We start from the raw sequence: 17,050 nt of genomic DNA, 5'->3' as shown, positions 1-17,050 counted from the left end.
GTCTCCAGAAAAAATTCCAGCTGCTCCCACCAGACCATCTCCCACTGGTCCACCCCATAGAGCTCTTATCATTATCCTAGAAACATTTGTGAACTTTAAAACAGGAAACACTCTGGGTGGCCGGTAACTTAGGAAAAGAGCTTACCTGAACCCTCACTTGGTTGTAGCAGGCTGGACAGTCGGTTAATGCTGAATGATCACAATTGATGCCCCCAAACCCTGGCTTGCAGATGCAGCTCCCATCACTTCGACACCTGTGAGGCTCAGATCCCACTGAGTTGCAATTACAAGCTAGGGAAAATAGAAGGGCAATGTAGAGAACAACTTAAACCAGGTTAATTGGGGGGGTAAGAGGTATCATCAAGATAAATATGAAGAATGTCAGGTCACCAGTGCTGAGAACTCTTGGCCCTTTCTGGTCCAGATAATATCTGTTTCTGCTAACTTTCTAACTTGTCATCAGAAACTGATTTCTTGAACAGGTGTGTTTCCAGGAAGACGATGCATAGGGTAAAAGACAATGCAACAGTCTATCCTTCAGACTCTTATTGCCTACCCTCGACCACCTACTCTTCTTCCACTATATTATTTTCCTTGGTGATCTCATCAACTCCAGTGGATTCTATTATCATCTTGTGAATAATTCTCAAATCTACTTATCTGGCCCTAATCTTTCTCTTGACCTCCAGCCTCACATTTCCAACTGCCTACTGCACATCTTGAATGAGACATCTTATTGATATCTTAACCTCAACATGTCCACTGAACCCATTTTGATCTACTCCCTCCCCTCTTTCTAACTGTCCTATAACTGTCAAGGACACCACTGGCCTCCCTGTCACTCAGGCTCACAACCTAGGAGTCCTCCTCAAATTCTCACTCTCTCTCCCTCCTTGCCCCCATTTCTAATCTGGTGTGACCTTCTGTCAATTCAACCGCGGTGACATCTCTCATTTATACCTCCTTCTCTCCTGATACTGCCACCATCTTGGTACAGGCCCTCATCATGTCATACTTATGCTACTGCAATAGCCTGCTGCTTTGTCTTCTACCTCAATTCTCTTCCTATTCCAGTTCATGCTTCACTCGGTTGTCAAAGTGATCTTCCTAAAGTGCAGGTCTGACCACGTCACTCTCCTATTCAATAAATTCCAGCATCTCCCTACTTACTCCAGGATTCGATATAAAATCCTCTGACTTTTAAAGCTCTTTATAACCCAACGCCATATGCATTTTCATTGGCTGTCTTCCATGCCTGGAACTCATGTCCTCCTCACTTTAACCTCTTGGCCTCCCTGCCCTCCTTCAAGAAGCCTCTCCTGGCCCCATTCAATACTAATAACTTCATTCAGTTGCTTCTCTCCAATTTATCCTGCCTAAATCTCATATACATAGAGTTGTTTGCATGTTGTCTTGCCCATTAGACTGTAAGCACCTAGAGGGCAGGAACTATGGTCTTGCCTTTCTTTGTACACACCAGTTAACAAAGCACCAGTGCTAATCACTGTGTCTGGCAGATAGTAAATAAAGCATTGTTGACTGTCTGGCTTCATCCAAATACTTATTAAACTGTGTACTTGTTAGATAAATAGTCTTCGTGCCAAGAAGATGTTGGCCCAGCACAGAGATAGCAGAAAGATTTCTATCCCATGAATTCCAATATCTGCTTTTGAAATAGCTGAAATATCTGTTTCAAATAATGACCAGGCTCAGTTTGAGAGATGAAGCCAAACCATAATCCAGGAGAAAACAGTTATGGAAAGCGTCAAAGAGAAGCTGAACCCAGGCTTTGTTGAATTCTGAGTTCTGGCATTCCTAAGACTCCATCTGAGTCCCTTGAGGTTGGGTAAGAAATAATCTGGCCCAGGAGATCCTCAGAGGATTCATTTTCATTGGCAGTAGTTTTGGGGAGCCACACAGGTACCCGGCTATCTTCAGTCATAGTATCTAGAGCTAGAGGCCATTTATTCCAATTCCCTCATAGAAATGAGGAAATAGAAGATGAGGGAGAATTAAGTGGTTTGCCTAAAGTCACACGGGTTGTAATTGTCAGAGAAAAAGTCTAAGCCCATTTCCTCTAATTCCATAGCTGATGCTTTCCCACAGTCTGTAGTCATGAAGCCTCTGATACACTGGGTTGGTTTAGGGTCCCCTATAGGCATCTGGGATTCTCTGAGGAGGATTAGGGATTCTGACAAGTCCGAAAGTCCAAGGACCACTCAGGTCTTGATTATTTGACTGGGATCCTGGGGATCAGGTATAATCCTGAGTTAGTCTGGATAGTCTAGGGCCAGAAATCATAAAATCAAGGCCCTATGTTGAGCATCGAACTCATTACTAGACCTACCACTGGCATGCAACAAGAAAGACCAGAAAGGACAGAGGACAATGAGGCAGCTGGGTGGTACAGCGGTTAGAACTCTGGAACCTGCAATCAGGAAGACACAAGTTCCAATCTGACCTCAGACACTTTCTAGCTGTGTGACCCTGGACAAGACCCCAGGTTCCAATTCTCCTCCTAATACTTAAGAGGTGTGTGACCTTGAGTGATCCCTGAGCCTCAGTTTCCTCATCCATAAGGAATTTAGACTTGATGGCTTCTAAAATCCTCTCCAGCTTTAAATCTATGATCCCATGAGGAATGATATATGATAATTCCTTTCATCTGAAATAATAACTTGCATTTATATAGAGCCTTAAAGGTTTACAAAGCCTTTATCTTTCAACAATCCTGTGAGTCAGGTAGTATCCAAAACAGTGGCTCAGGATTAGACTTGGGAATCCTTTAAGATGCTTGACTCAAAAGCAGAATCTGTCCAAGGGAAGCTTGGAGAGTTGCTCATTCCACGCCCCAGTTGTACTGACTTCCTGCAAGGGCCTCTTAAACCATCTTATTATATACACCCTGTGCCCCTCTTAGCCTTCGTTTGCTCTGCCTTATTCTGGAGCCATTTATGACTCTCCCCCAACAGGTTTGGCAGCCACTTTCCTCTCTACCTGCCTCAGGATTCGACCCAAGCCATGGCCCCTTTTTATCTCCTCTTCCCTTTAGGAATGTAAACCTGGCTTCCTTAGGCTCCTCACCCAGTTTTAACCCATTCGAGGCCCTAATTCCTTTGATAAAATGCTGCTTGGCCCTTGCCTCAGCCCTCTGGAAGGATTCCTAATTAGCAATCAATCAGCAAGCATTTATTAAATGCTTATTGTGTGCCAGGAACTTTGCTAAGTTCTGGGGATACAACTAAAGTAATAAAAAAAAAAAATTAGTCGGGGCGGCCAGGTAGCACAGCGAGTAAGAGCACCAGCTCCAGTTGGGATGACCTGGAGATCGAATCTTGAGCTCAGACACTTAGCACCCACCTAGAAACACCTGACTATGTAACCTTGAGCAAGTTATTTAACCTCAATTGCTTAGGGGTGGCCAGGTGGCTTAGCGAGTAAGAGCACCAGCTCCAGTGTTGGGATGACCTGGATCAAATCTGGGCTCAGATACTCAGCACCACACCCAGAAATAACTGGCCGTGTAACCTTGAGCAAGTTACTTAACCCCAATTGCTTTAAAAAAAAAATTAGTCCCTGCCCTCAAGGAGCTCACATTCTGATGCAGGAGGCAGCATGTCATAATGTAAGTCCATACAAGACAGATACAGAGCATGGACAGTAATCTGAGAGCGAAAACACCGGGAGCTGCAGTGGGGGCTAGGGATGGGAAAGACCACCTGTCAAAAGGTGGGATTGGAGCTGATTCTACAGACTCTATGAAGAATGTGGCCTTTTACTCTGGAAGAGGTTTCAGGTCCAAACTGGTCACAGGGACCACAAGGTATTCATTGTTGCACTTTGGATACTCCAGACCCCTTGACCAGCCAATCCAGCATCTTCTTCCCCCTGTTTCCCTGCACAACTTCACACTTGTATTCACATACATGCACGCGCGCGCACACACACACACACACACACACACACACACACACACACACACACACCAACAGCTTCTCCAGGGTCACGTTCCTACCTCGACATTTGTCTGATGGGTTGGTAGCCAGAGGATTCCCAAAGTAGCCCTCTTTACACTGGTCACAATGGAAGCCGGCTGTGTTATAAATGCATTTCAAACATTCTCCTGTCAAGTGATCACACCTCCCAGGTGCACTGGGGTCAACGTTGTTGTTGCACTGACAGGGCTGGCAGGGTCTCACGGGACCATTTTCACCAAAGGGGTCTCCAAAGTAGCCATCAGCACAGAGCTCACAGCGAGCACCTGGGGAGGGACAAACAAGCAAAGATTACCTTGAGCAAGAAGAGAGTGAGAGTCTTAAAAGAGCAAGAAGGTGAATGGTGTCACTTCAAGGATGCCAGCCCACACTGGCACTGAGAAGACACTCACAATCAAGCTTTTTGGTCCAAGAACAAACCAAAGATTCAAGAAAACAACATTCACATTGTGGACTAGCAGAAAGAATGCTGGCCTGAGAGTCAGAGGACTAGACTTTGAATCCTAGTTTTACCAGTTTATTACATGGTTACATTGGGCAAGTCATTTGATTTTGGGGGGTCTCAAGTTTACTTTTCTGTAATTGAGGAAGCTGGAATATGTGGCCCCCAAAGTCCCTTCTACTTCTAGAACTGTGACCCTATGTCCCACACTATTTGGTTTCCTCCCAGATTACTAGCTTTCTAGTTTTTAAGAAGCAGTGAGATCCACACAGCTAATCCCAAGGGACTGTAGGTATTTATTTTCCTTTTTCCCAGTACTGGGGAGAGAGCATGATACAATCATAAGGATCTGAACTAGAAGATGTGGGACCTGAAGAATTCATGGTGCGGGTGAGCAAGCTGCAACATATGACTGGGAGGAAGTCAGGAGAACAGGAGCTAAGGAGACTCCCAAGGAATTGTACAATAAAAAGCAAAGATGGGCTGGTCCTGGCTCAGGAGAAAGGGATGACAGGTAGACAGCTAGAGTGTTCCACTGGTACCATTGCAATGTCGGGAGAAAGCGAGTCAAGCACAGGGCAAACTTTTGGGAAGACATGGATCAGAATCTTACAGGATGGTCAGGTAGGGATGGGCCATGATCTGTGATGTGCATAGTTTCAGGGAACTTCCAAGTCAATGAGATTACAACTCCATTTGAGTATTTCAGAAAATGACTTTGATAAGGCCTTAGGGTATGATGGAGTGTCGAACACTCCTGATGAACCTGGTGTCATGGGACCTGAGTTCAAATCGAACTCTTCATTTATACTGTTTGACAAATCTAAAGTGAAAAATGATTTCCCCTCTGTGTCTGTTTCCTCATCTGTAGAGCATAAGAGGGTTAGACTGGATGACCTGTAAGGTCTCTGCTAGGTGATGCAGTGGATAGAGTGCTGGGTCTGGAATCAGGAAAACTCATCTTTATCAGTTCAAATCTGGTCTCAGACACTTACTAGCTACGTGGCCCTGGGCAAGTCACTTAACCCTGTTTGCCTCAGTTTCCTCATTTGTAAAATGAACAGGAGAAGGAAATGGCAAACCATGCCAGTATCTTTGCTAAGAAAACCCCCAAAAGGGGGCCATGAAAAGTCAGAAAGGACTGAACAAAAACAACAACAAGGTCTCTCTTACCTCTAAATCTATGATCCTGTAATCACTCTTTGGGACTGAAAATAGGCAAATGCTGTTCTGATTAAAAAAGGGAGGAGGTACTGAGTTTCCTGTCATTCGAGGTATTCAAGTGGAGGCTGGATAGCCAGTTCTTAAGGCTTTTATAGATATGACTCAAGTTTTGTGTACAGGTTGGATTAGAGAACTCTGAATTCCTTAATAATCTTATCTGTAAAATGAGTATTTGGAAACTGGAAGAAACTTTAATTTGGTCTAACCTCCTCATTTTCCCAAATGAGGACAGTGAGACCGAGAGATAAGAAGCCGTTCATCTAATGTCACATGGAGAATAAGTCAGAGTTGGGATTTGAACCAGGGACAAATAAAAAAATGGAATTAGAAGTTGTAAAAATTTGTAAAGTCCTTAGAAATTGGTATTGTTTATACAGTATCATTCTTGTTAGAGCAGAAACCAGTCAGGCTATAAAGGCAGCATTGCCATTACCAGTGATCCCTTGCGGGCAGTTATTGCAGACGACTTCCTCTGTCTCTGGCATCACGGAGCAGCTGAAGCCATTCTGACAAGGGCATGGCTTGCAGCTGCGGGGGTCCTGGGGATCATTGTAGAAACCAATGGGGCAGTCAGCACAGTCAATGTCTGGGTTTTCATCCCCTGAATAACAATCTCCTGGAAAGTACAGCAAAAAGGACAGAGAGATGAGAAAAAGTACATATTAAATCAACTGAAATGAGTTTTCTGTAGTCTGGATGCTGCCTGGAGAACAGAAACTGCTACCGGTAAGACAAAGTACTGCATCCCTCAAACCCTCCCCAAACCCTGTCCGTGGAGCAAAGGCTCCCTCTGCCCTAGCACCAAACCCTGCGGCGGCCTCTTCTCACTAAGAGGCCAAGTGGAGGTAGAGCCATCCTTCCCCCAAATCTAGGACCATCCTACCATTCTGCACAGCCTGACACCATTTGTTATAACTTGCCACATTCATCTAGGACCCATGTCTTCTTTGGTCTTCCTATAAAAGTCCTGCAACTTGACTGTAACTGTAGGGATGTAAGGTGTCTACATGGCACAATGGAAAGAGCACTGGGCTTGGAACCAGGAAGATTTACTTTGTGAGTTCAAATCTAACTTCAGATACTTATTGGCAGTGTGACCCTGGGCAAGTCACTTAACCCTGTATGCCTTAGTTCCTCAAGTGTAAAATGAGCTGGAGAAGGAAATGGCAAACCCCTCCAAGTTCTTTGTTAAGAAGACCCCCAGTGGAGTCACGAAGAGTGAGACACAAACAACAACAACAACTTGACACCAACTCCTCCACCCAAAACTGAACCATGATGGCCATATCCTGCAGTTTAGCCCCTTTCTCACAACATGTCGAATTTCCATAATTGGACAAAACGGATGGAATGTGTCTTCTACTATGTCATTTCATCCTTTTTCTACCAACAGAAGTCAGTATCAGGCACAATTCTCATCCTCTAACCCTCTTGCCCCCCAAATTACTCATATACACATAGACACACATATAGAGCATTATATCCATATACTCATACACATATTTACATAATATGTAGTCACATCGAAATATTTACATATGTATAAACAAGTATAATATACACATCTATACACACATGTAGCCACATGTAAATATGCATGTCATACACATGTATATGTATACCCAGACACATATCGCTACATACATATACACACAGGTATAATATTAAACACACACCCCTATATATCCCTTAATCACCTATGCCACCCTCAGAAGGTTGGTTCAGTTTTTCTCACCAGTGTCTGGGTCACAAGCTCCTCCACCTGGACAATTACATGGTATACAACTTCCAAAAGGTCCAAGTTTGGCAGAATCTCTTTTGTATCCAGGGGCACATTCTTGGCAGAATTGTCCCTTGTACCCAGCGGGACATATGCATCTTTCAACCCAGGGAGCTGGGGCCCCAGAGATGGGACGGGCTGATATCAGGGTCACATTATCAATGTACCCAGTGCCTGAAATACCAAGAAGTCAGTCAAAAAAAAGGAAGTAACTAGCAGAAGAACAGGGACCATAAGGGTAAAGGTCAGGTCTAGCATTGGGTTTTCTTTTCCTTTGTTCCAGATCTAAAATTACTACCATTCAGAAAAATGAAATCAAACACTGTAAATTATCGTGGCCAAGTCTGGTGTAGAAGAATTGAGAAAATGTATCTCCCTCACTTCTTTGAAGAGGTGCAGGACTATGGATATGGAATAGTGTGTATGTGGTGTGTGTGTGTGTGTAGTTTGTATCATAACATGTATTGTATATAGCACATATATGTGAAATAAGATATTTGTAAAGCTCTTTACAAACATTAAAATATAAGTGTAGCTATTATTAGCAATTATTATGTTATCATAATTAGTTGGTTTTCCTGATCTGCTTTTTCTCCTCTCTTTATTACAAGACATGGCTCACTGGATAGAGAAGTTAGTGGGGTTATATCTGAAAGTGAAGGTGAAATAAAAACAAAAATATTAATAAAATATTTTTTAAAAAGAAATGACTACTGTTCATTTTTTGTGCCATTGTATTAAAATAGTCCCCTGAGGGAAGGAAGATAATAGTCCAAAGGATGAAAAAGCCTTGCTTCCTTATCACTAATCAGAAATTTAGATTTTAGAATAAGCACAGATGTCATGTTGAAGTCTTGGGGTTGGATAAAAACACCGAGAGAATATAAATGAGAGAAGAACGCGAAGGGCAAAGCCTTAGGAAATGCTGACATTTAAGGGAGAACAGGAAGAACAAGAGTTAATTAAGAAGATCAGAGGGAGAGGGAGAGAACCAGTAGACTGCAGTATCACGGAAATCAAAAGAAAAGACAATGTCAGGTTACTTAGGCATCGAGGTCTGAAAACAGCACTTTGCATTTAATCATTGCTGACTTTGGAGAGAACAGCTTCAGTATATCAGGGGGGGGTCGAATCCATATTGCAGGGATTTAAGAAGTGAGTGGATATTAAGCGGACTACTCTTTACAGAATTTTAGCATGATTTTTGCTAATTTTAACAGCCTGGACAGGAAAACCTAATCAAACCACAAAATGGAGTCTGTGAATTTAGAGAACCTGTTGGGAGGCAACAAGGTTTGACAAGAAATACCAGATGTGGAATCATAAGGTTTGGGTTCTGGTCCCTGTTCTACCACTTAGCAATTGTATGACTTTAGACAAGTCACCATCTTTTGGGGACTTAGTGTCCTCATGTGTAAATGAGTAAATCTGTAAATTTCATCTTTAAGATTTCTTGTAGCCCTAAAATTCCATGATTACTTGGATTGTATGATTTTGAGTCACGTATGATTTTGAGTCAATCAGCTGAAATATCTGCATGCTTTGACGGTCTATGCTTATGAAAATGTCCAAGGATTCACTGACTTGAGCTCAGCAAAGCCAAAAGATAAGAGTTCACATATGATATTTAGACTTTGAGAACTTTATTTCTATGACTTTGAAAAGCTGGGAAAGGCAACTAAACTATCACTTTGTAGAGTCAGACCAATGGGGACTGACCAAAAGTTGGAAATGTACCAACCTAGATAGTCTTGACAAATGTTTTACATCTCAATATATAAACTTAATATAGCCCTTCTCTTGTCTCCTTTGAGGTATTGCACTGGGTCTAATTTTACACTAAAATTATCTAAATATTCATGGGAGATTCTGGAGAGCTTCCACTATGGAATCTAGCTCACATGACAAAATAGATTAAACAAACCAGAGATCTGGAAATGTGAAGACCAAAAGAAAAAGGTCATTCTATAATCCCATTTGTTTTTTCAGATGCACTCAATTCAAGGCTAAAGGTTCCAAGGAGTTTGAATGTCCCTAAATGGTTCTCCAAATTTGGGTAGGATCCATGGCACCATTTATAGATAAATATACCTCTCTAGAAATGGGTAGATGTCTGCATATAGGCCAAAAGGAGAGTCAGCATGACATGGAATATCAAGCATTGGACTTAAGAGTAAAGGCACTGTGTAACCTTGAGCAAGTTACTTAACCCCGATTGCTCATAAAAAAAAAAGAGTAAGGACAATCTTATAAATTATTATGAGTTCAGATATATTTGTCTAAAGCTCAAGAAGGGAAAAATCTTCCTTTTGTCCTATTATACTCTGCTATTCTGGCAAAAAAAGGAACATACATTAACAAAATTGTGGCACTTTCACATAGTATGACTCAGCCTTCTCACTGTTTTTTTTAAATTTTATTTTAGACAAATACTAAAACTTAAATAGATAATAAGAAAAGGAAAAACATGTCACATGCACAGCAGAACATAGGAGAGGATGTAGAATACACAGCAATAACTTTTCATTTCAAGAAAGCCTATATATTCAATACTGTGCATTATGTTGAAAGCTGTTCATCTTTTCTTTGCTTCCTTGTAGGTTTTCTTTTCTTCTCTGCTGTACTTTTTTGCTTTGTTCTTTTTTCCTCTTTCCTCCTCCCATCTGCCACCCCAAGGCTACAATTGAGCGTGGATATATTTATATATAGAAAATTATATATACATACATGTATACATATATACGTGTGTGTATATATATGTATATATATACACACACACACATAATGGCCTTTTCACCTTTGAAGATCTCTTTGCTACCACAGCCCACTTCTCCCATTGTTGAGTTAGTCCTAGAACCTCCATTTTGAGGAATTACCGAGACTAACCATCCCTCACTCCTTTTCCCTGACTTTGCCACCAATGCCACCCACCCCTCCTCCAACCTTTCAGCTTCCATTTTTTTTTTGTCTTCTCCAATTAGAATGTAAGCTCCTTGAGAACAGGGACTGTTTTTCTTTTTTGCTTATATTGGTATTTCCTGTGGTTAGCTCAGCGCCTCATACATGGAAAGCACTTAATACATGCTTGTTGCCTTGACTTTAACATTTAACATTTCTGTTGGATCATAAATTGACACCTTTGGTGGCTATATCTTTCCTTACTTGCATTTCAAGAAGGCCACAAGCTGGAACCAGGAGATTGGGCATATATGTTGTAGGAATGGTGAAGTTCCCCTGGAAATGTTTCTCCAGGCCTATTAGTCACTTACTATAATCTCCATATGTAGCTCGGATCCAAAGGGCTGTCAGGTTCCGTAATAACCTGCGGTACTCGAAATAACTCAGCTGAGGATTCCATTTACTGCTGGGGTGTTCATTCAGTCTGTATATTTAAAAACCAAAAGCTTAAAAAAAAATAATCACACTCTCCCCACAGCACTCCTGATTATAAACCATCCTAACATAATCTGGGAACAGAGACTGATCAGTGTAGTCCTGTACAAACACTCAGAAAGGTCAGAAAAGTCAGTCCTTTAAAAAATATTCATTGACTGGAAAACTGAAGGTAAAACCCCTTTGCTAACATTTTTCTCACATATAGGATGTCTGAGTGCAGGGCCCTTTTGTGCCCAGAACTCCTACCTCAGACCATCCTCTCCTCACCTCTCCATTTTCCACCACCTTTGGCAGTTACCTCAGTCACTAACTATGGTTCATTTCATTCCCCAGACTTCTCATCAATAACTATGCTTCTGGACACACCGCTTGTCCCTACCTCCCCACTCCCTTCCAGGTCTGGAACTTAATCAGTTCAATTCTCTGTGTGTTCCTGGAAAGGATATGTCAATCCACTACCTTATGGCTCCATTCACCATTCCTATACCCTTCTTGCCATCACTCCTCTACATATGCTACTTCTCCCTATTAGAATGCAGGTTCTTTGAGGGCAAGGGCTGTCTTCACCTTTGTAGTTGTATTTCCAAAGCTTAGCACAGTGTAAAAGTTTAGCACATAGTAAATGCTTAATAAATGATTTTCCACTGATTTATTATCAGTCAACAAACATTTATTAAACCCCTTCTATGTACTAAGCACTATTTTAAGGGTATTCAGTGATGAAGAAGGCATCACAGGCAGGGTCAATTCAACCCTGAATATGTCTGCTTACGTGAATGTGTATGTCTTGGTGATTCCACATGGTAATGTCTTCCCAAGCGGCATTAAAGGGGCTGAGACACGAAGACCAGCTCCCTCCAGGATCACATCATGGGCAGATGGGTGCCTCCCTCCTCGGTCCACACGGTAGTCAAAAGATAGGCTCTGCCCATAACTCACCTGTTGGTTCCCAAGAAATTTGGCTATAAAGTAAAATGTCATGAAAAAAGAGAGAATTAGTGATGAAATTGCATAAGGAAACACCATTTGGGGGTGGGGGAGAAATATTTAAAAGAGGGCCTGGATCTGGGATTCCATTGGTAAAGGGAACTCTCAGGTGATAAAACTCCTTTTACCAATGCAAGTCAACACCTCTGTGACTTATAATCTTACAGAGAATGCTGAGAAGTTAAATGATTTGCCCAAGGTCACAAAGGCAGGACTCAGACCCAGTCCTCATTTCAAGGCCTCTTTATCCCCTAGGCCACACTGCCTCTAAAGTATCAGACTACAGAGCTGCTGAGGTAAATCAGGCAATAAACATTTACTCAGTGTCTACTATGTGCCAAGCACAGTATTAAGCCCTGGAATACAAAGACAGGTAAAACATAAGCCTTGTCCCCAAGGAGCTCAGTGTCTAATGGGACACAGCAGGCAAAAGAGTTGTGACAACTAGGCTAAACGCAGGATAAATGGGAGAAAATCAACACCAGGGAAGGCACTAGAAGGAGAAGAGTTGGAAATGACTTCCTGTAGGAGGTGAGATTTTTTTTCTGGGCCTTGAAGGAAGCCGGAGAAGGCAGGAGGAAAGATGAGAAGGAGACCATTTGGGTCATGAGAGGCAGCCATTGAGAAAGCCCAGAGTCAGGATACAGTTTCTTGTTTTAGGAGCAAAAAGGAGGCCAGAGTCACTGGATCACAGAGAACTGACTTCAATTATGAAACTCAATTGAGTTTTGAAAGAAGAGGGAATTCCTGTGGGCCCCTAGAGGGAGGTCCTTTTGTATGATAGGGCAGGGGCCTTGGGACTCAGTTGGGTAAAAAGTAAAAATAATGGAGACAAGTCTGGTCTGGACATGTGTTTATGAGCTGTACAGAGGCTCTAGAGTGACCTCCTCTTATAGGTTAACTTCCAAAGGGCATGTTGGCAGGAGGGAGATGAGGAGCTCCATCAGTGAGACCTAAGCTACAAGAGGCACTTCTGATAGCTGAATTCTAAAAGAAGGAGCTATGGTGTATAGTGTCTGGGGTCGGGGAGAAGAGATGCTTTAGTGTTGGACTTGAATCACAGAGGGAACACCTGTAAGGGACAGTGAACAAGGCTTAAGAAGAATCGCTACCACCAGTTAGGAACTAAGAGAAGCCACAAGAGTTTGAAATCAATAGGGAGTAATGACCGTTGATACCTGGGCAGAACTACCTGGGGGTGGTGAGGACAGAAGCAATGCATCTCAGACAAAGGGGCCTTGGAGGAGAGCACAGATATGAAGGAGCAAACCTTTATCTACACCCCCCCAAAGGATCACAAAGTCTGTACACATCCAGTGTAGGGGAGAGTCTCTTAGTTTTCTAGGCGGGTAAATGGTACAGTAGACAGAGTGCTAGACCTGGAGTAAGGAGGACCGGAGTTCAAATCTGGACTCAGGCACTTCCTAGTTGGAGATCCTAGCTAAGTCACTTAATTTCTCTCAGCCTCTATAAAACTATGCATACTCTTTGATCCAGCAATACTACTACCAGGTCTGGATCCCAAAGAGATTTAAAAAAAAGGAAAAAGTATCTATATGTACAAAAATATTTATAGTAGCTCTTTTATGGTGGCAAAAAAATTGGAAACTGAGAAATGGCTGAACAAGATGTGGCTTTACGATTGTGATGGAATACTATAAGTTATAAGAAATAACAAGCAGGATGATTTCAGAAAAACCTGGAAAGACTTACATGAGCTGATGCAGAGTGAACTGGGCAGAACCAGGAGAACATTATACATAGCAAAAGAAATGTTGTATGATGATCAAGTGTGAATGACTTAGCTATTCTCAGCAATACAATGATCCAAGACAATTCCGAAGAATTCATGATGAAAAATGCTATCCACATCCAGAAAAAGGACTGATGGAGTCCGAATGTAGATTTAAGCATATTGTTTTTCACTTTCTTTCTGTGTGTGTGTGTGTGTGTGTGTGTGTGTGTGTGTGTTTTGGTCAGTATTTTCTTCCACAACATGAATAATATAGAAATATGTTTTGCATGATTACACATGTATAACCCATATCAAATAGTTTACCATCTCAGGGAGAAGGGGGAGAAAGGAGGGAGAAAATATGGAAATCAAAATTTTTAAAAATGAAATGTTAAAAATTATCTTTACATGTAATTAAAGAAAAAGTTATTTTAAAAAACTTAGCCTCAATTTCCTCATCTGTAAAAATGGAGATTATTATTAGGTTTGTTGTCATTTAAAGTTAAATGGGAGAAACTGCTATCATCTCCATCACTATCATCTCAGCCACTTCATTTAGAATCTCTGAACCCAACCCAACTCCACCTTTGTAAAAATGGAGGTGAAAATGCCTTCATGAGAAGAATGAGATGTTGGGTCACAGCAGTAGAACACTGAATGACTGGGCTTCCACATTTCCCCCCCTCTTTAATTCATCAACTTGATTTTCATGTCTTATAAAAGTTGGCAACCAGGGCAGCCAGGTAGCACAGCAAGTAAGAGCACTGGCCCCAGTGTTGGGATGACCTGGGGATCAAATCTGGGCTCAGATACTTAGCACCCATCCAGAAACACCTGGCTATGTAACCTTGAGCAAGTTACTTAACCCCAATTGCTTAAAAAAAAAAGTTAACAACCCTCTGAAGAAAGACAGTTCTTTACATACCAGGAGCTACAAAATAGATAGGGTCGGATCTCCTGGCTGTGCTAAACACATCATGGTGGCGTTGGGACCACTGAAGCGGGGCAGGGGCTCTGTTTCTATGAATAGCCTTCCAGCCATCAGCATCTAGAAAATAAGCAAATAAAAGAGGTTTCACTTAAGATGCTTCTGAGCACAATCAGAGCTGTAACTAGCACAGAGTGACTGGAGCTTTGTGTAAGGATGACAATATTCAGGGGGGCAGCAATTGCTTCCTCCTCGTGGTCATTGCTGCCCACATACCTCACCTCAAGATCATATCAAGATTATATACTCATTTTGTTTATGCAACCAGAGCCCCAGTAAGGCAAAGTAGTCCAGGAGGTACAAGGAGAAACTCCAGCTTTTAAGATCTCCTAGCATCCCCAAACCACTTCTGGAAGATGTGTTAGTGACCATGAGTTGGTTTGGGGGAATATAACAAGGGAAGATGAATATACAGGTAGGTACTGATTAGTGCAAATGATGAATCCCACAAAGTGGTCACATGTTCAAATTTACACTCTTCAAAGTCATATTTATATAAAATATAGTAATAAGTTCTAGCCTACTGGAAATATACAGTGCAAATTTAAATAATGGGACCACTTCATGGGATTCATTATTCACTTTTTGATTATTTTTTCTTAAACTAAAACTGGTGGGAATAAAAAAACTCACTGTAAGTAAACTATTCACCTGTGAATCCTTCTAAGGAATCAAGGTATTATTATTATTATCATTACTATTCAGTGTTCTGAAGAGATAACATATCAAAGGACAACTTCATGCCACACTCCACCACCCAAGCAGAAGACTGCATCCTGACAATGGGAAAAACCACTTGCTTTGGAGCCAAAGGCCCTGAGTTTAAGCTCTGATTCTCTGTGTGACCTTGATGCTCTGGGCCTTCATTTGTTCATCTGTAAATTAGGAGGAAGGGATGCTGGGCTAGATGACCCACAAGGTTCATTTCTGCTCAAAATGCATGATCTTTCCTTAAGAAATGTGCTCCTGAAATGAGGCCTCTGCTCCCTAGGGGGTCTGTGAATGCACATTTCCTGGGAGACCCAAGCAAACCACAGCTTTTACCTCGCTGGAACGTCGAAGTGATCTTGTAGACACTGTAAACCCCAGAACTGCTGCAGGTGGCTGAGTGGCCGTAGCAGAAGCACTGAGTGCATCCTTCAGGGTTGCCTCTGTCCAGATGATAGAAACCAGGCCGACACCTAGAACAGTCATTTCAGAAATTGGTACCTTAATATAGGTTATATCTTGCTTCATGTAGAGAATTCAATGTCTGACATTTTCTCCCTTTACTCCCTCTCACCAGGCCCTGACAATTCTGAGAGAAGGAATCTATACACTTTAGTAAAAGCATCTCTTCTTACACATACTCCCTCTGATTGGCAATGACAGCCCCAAGAATGGCTTTTAGAGAAAATGCCTGTTTTCCCCTAAAGGAAACCTCTCTTGCTCTGGCAAGGCCCATCAGTAGAACAAGGTCAAGTTAATCTTGGGTACCAGAGAACCTGAGTCACTGATCCAGCTTTGACATTTTGGATTCTCTGTCAGATGTGACTCACCTTTTCCACACTTGAAGGAGTGAGGCAGAAACTGGAAATCAAAATGGCATGAGGAGAAGGTGGGAAGATAGAGGACTCAAATCTGATTCTTGAAGAGTTTATATGTTGGAGGAGAGGAATGAGCAAGACATTCTCTGACACCTCAGCTCCTTAGCATAACTTGGCTGACCACTCTATCTCCCACTGAGAGTTTAACTAAAGAGTTTAGTAGTGGGCTCTAATTGGCTACCATTCCCTAGCATGGACCTGGAAACTGAGAGGAGATTATAGTCAAAGTAGAAGCCCCAAATGTATAAGGACTACAAAATAAAAAGGAGAAGGATGGGTGCATGACCTCTAAGAAAGTGATGGGATAGCCTAGCACCTTCTCCCTTCCTCTCTCCTCCTCTCCCCCCATCTCCACTTTGAGAGGAAGTACTAACTAAAGGAGTTGCACTGAGGGCAGCAGTCCTGATGGAAACCGTGCCCTACCCCACAAGCCTCCATGATGAGACCTCAAAGTAAAGGCAGAAGGTGTGGGCAGTTATGCTTGTCTAGGCTTAAACTGAGAGGCAGCATGGCATTGCAGGTGGCTGGCTGTCCTTAGAGAGAGGAAGACCTGATTTCAGGATGTAACAATGGGCAAGGCACTTAACCTCTCATTGTCCCAGGGAACTCTTGTTGCCAGTCTGTAGCAATGGAGGGAGTTTCTACGGGTTTCCCCTACGCTGATGAAATATGAGAGAGAAAGAGACAGAAAAAGGCAGAGAAAGAAAGACAGAAAGAGAAAGGAAAGAAGGAGTGAATGAATGAAGGGGAAGGAAGGAAAGAAGGAAGGAATGAAGAAAGGGGAAGAGAAGAAGAGAGGGAGGAAGGGAAAAGAGGGAAGGGAGAAGAGGGAAGGAAGGAAAGAGAGAGAATGAGGGAGGGAGAAAGGAAGGAAGGGAAAGAAGGAAGGAAGGAAGATAAAGAAAGGAAGGAAGGGA

General features: G+C 42.3%; 1 protein-coding gene across 1 annotated transcript in view; it reads right to left on the bottom strand.

Moving 5' to 3' along the window:
* The window catches only part of LAMC2 (laminin subunit gamma 2), a 78,826-nt gene that overhangs the window by 21,334 nt on the left and 40,442 nt on the right, over positions 1–17,050 (bottom strand). The window contains exons 5-12 of the mRNA XM_069074395.1: positions 15,592–15,728; positions 14,485–14,607; positions 11,610–11,799; positions 10,711–10,823; positions 7,397–7,615; positions 6,095–6,277; positions 4,016–4,261; positions 146–291 (exon numbers count right to left, since the gene is read on the bottom strand). Of these exons, the coding sequence (XP_068930496.1) occupies positions 146–291; positions 4,016–4,261; positions 6,095–6,277; positions 7,397–7,615; positions 10,711–10,823; positions 11,610–11,799; positions 14,485–14,607; positions 15,592–15,728 (1,357 nt within the window). The remainder of the gene's footprint in view (positions 1–145; positions 292–4,015; positions 4,262–6,094; positions 6,278–7,396; positions 7,616–10,710; positions 10,824–11,609; positions 11,800–14,484; positions 14,608–15,591; positions 15,729–17,050) is intronic.

Source organism: Petaurus breviceps, unplaced genomic scaffold (genome assembly GCF_028583685.1).
Source record: "Petaurus breviceps papuanus isolate PSGF00001 unplaced genomic scaffold, PetGlider_PUasm1.0 90895, whole genome shotgun sequence".
Lineage (NCBI taxonomy): Eukaryota > Metazoa > Chordata > Mammalia > Diprotodontia > Petauridae > Petaurus > Petaurus breviceps.
The sequence above is the reverse complement of the archived record's forward strand: the minus strand, read 5'-3'. Positions and strand labels throughout refer to the sequence as shown.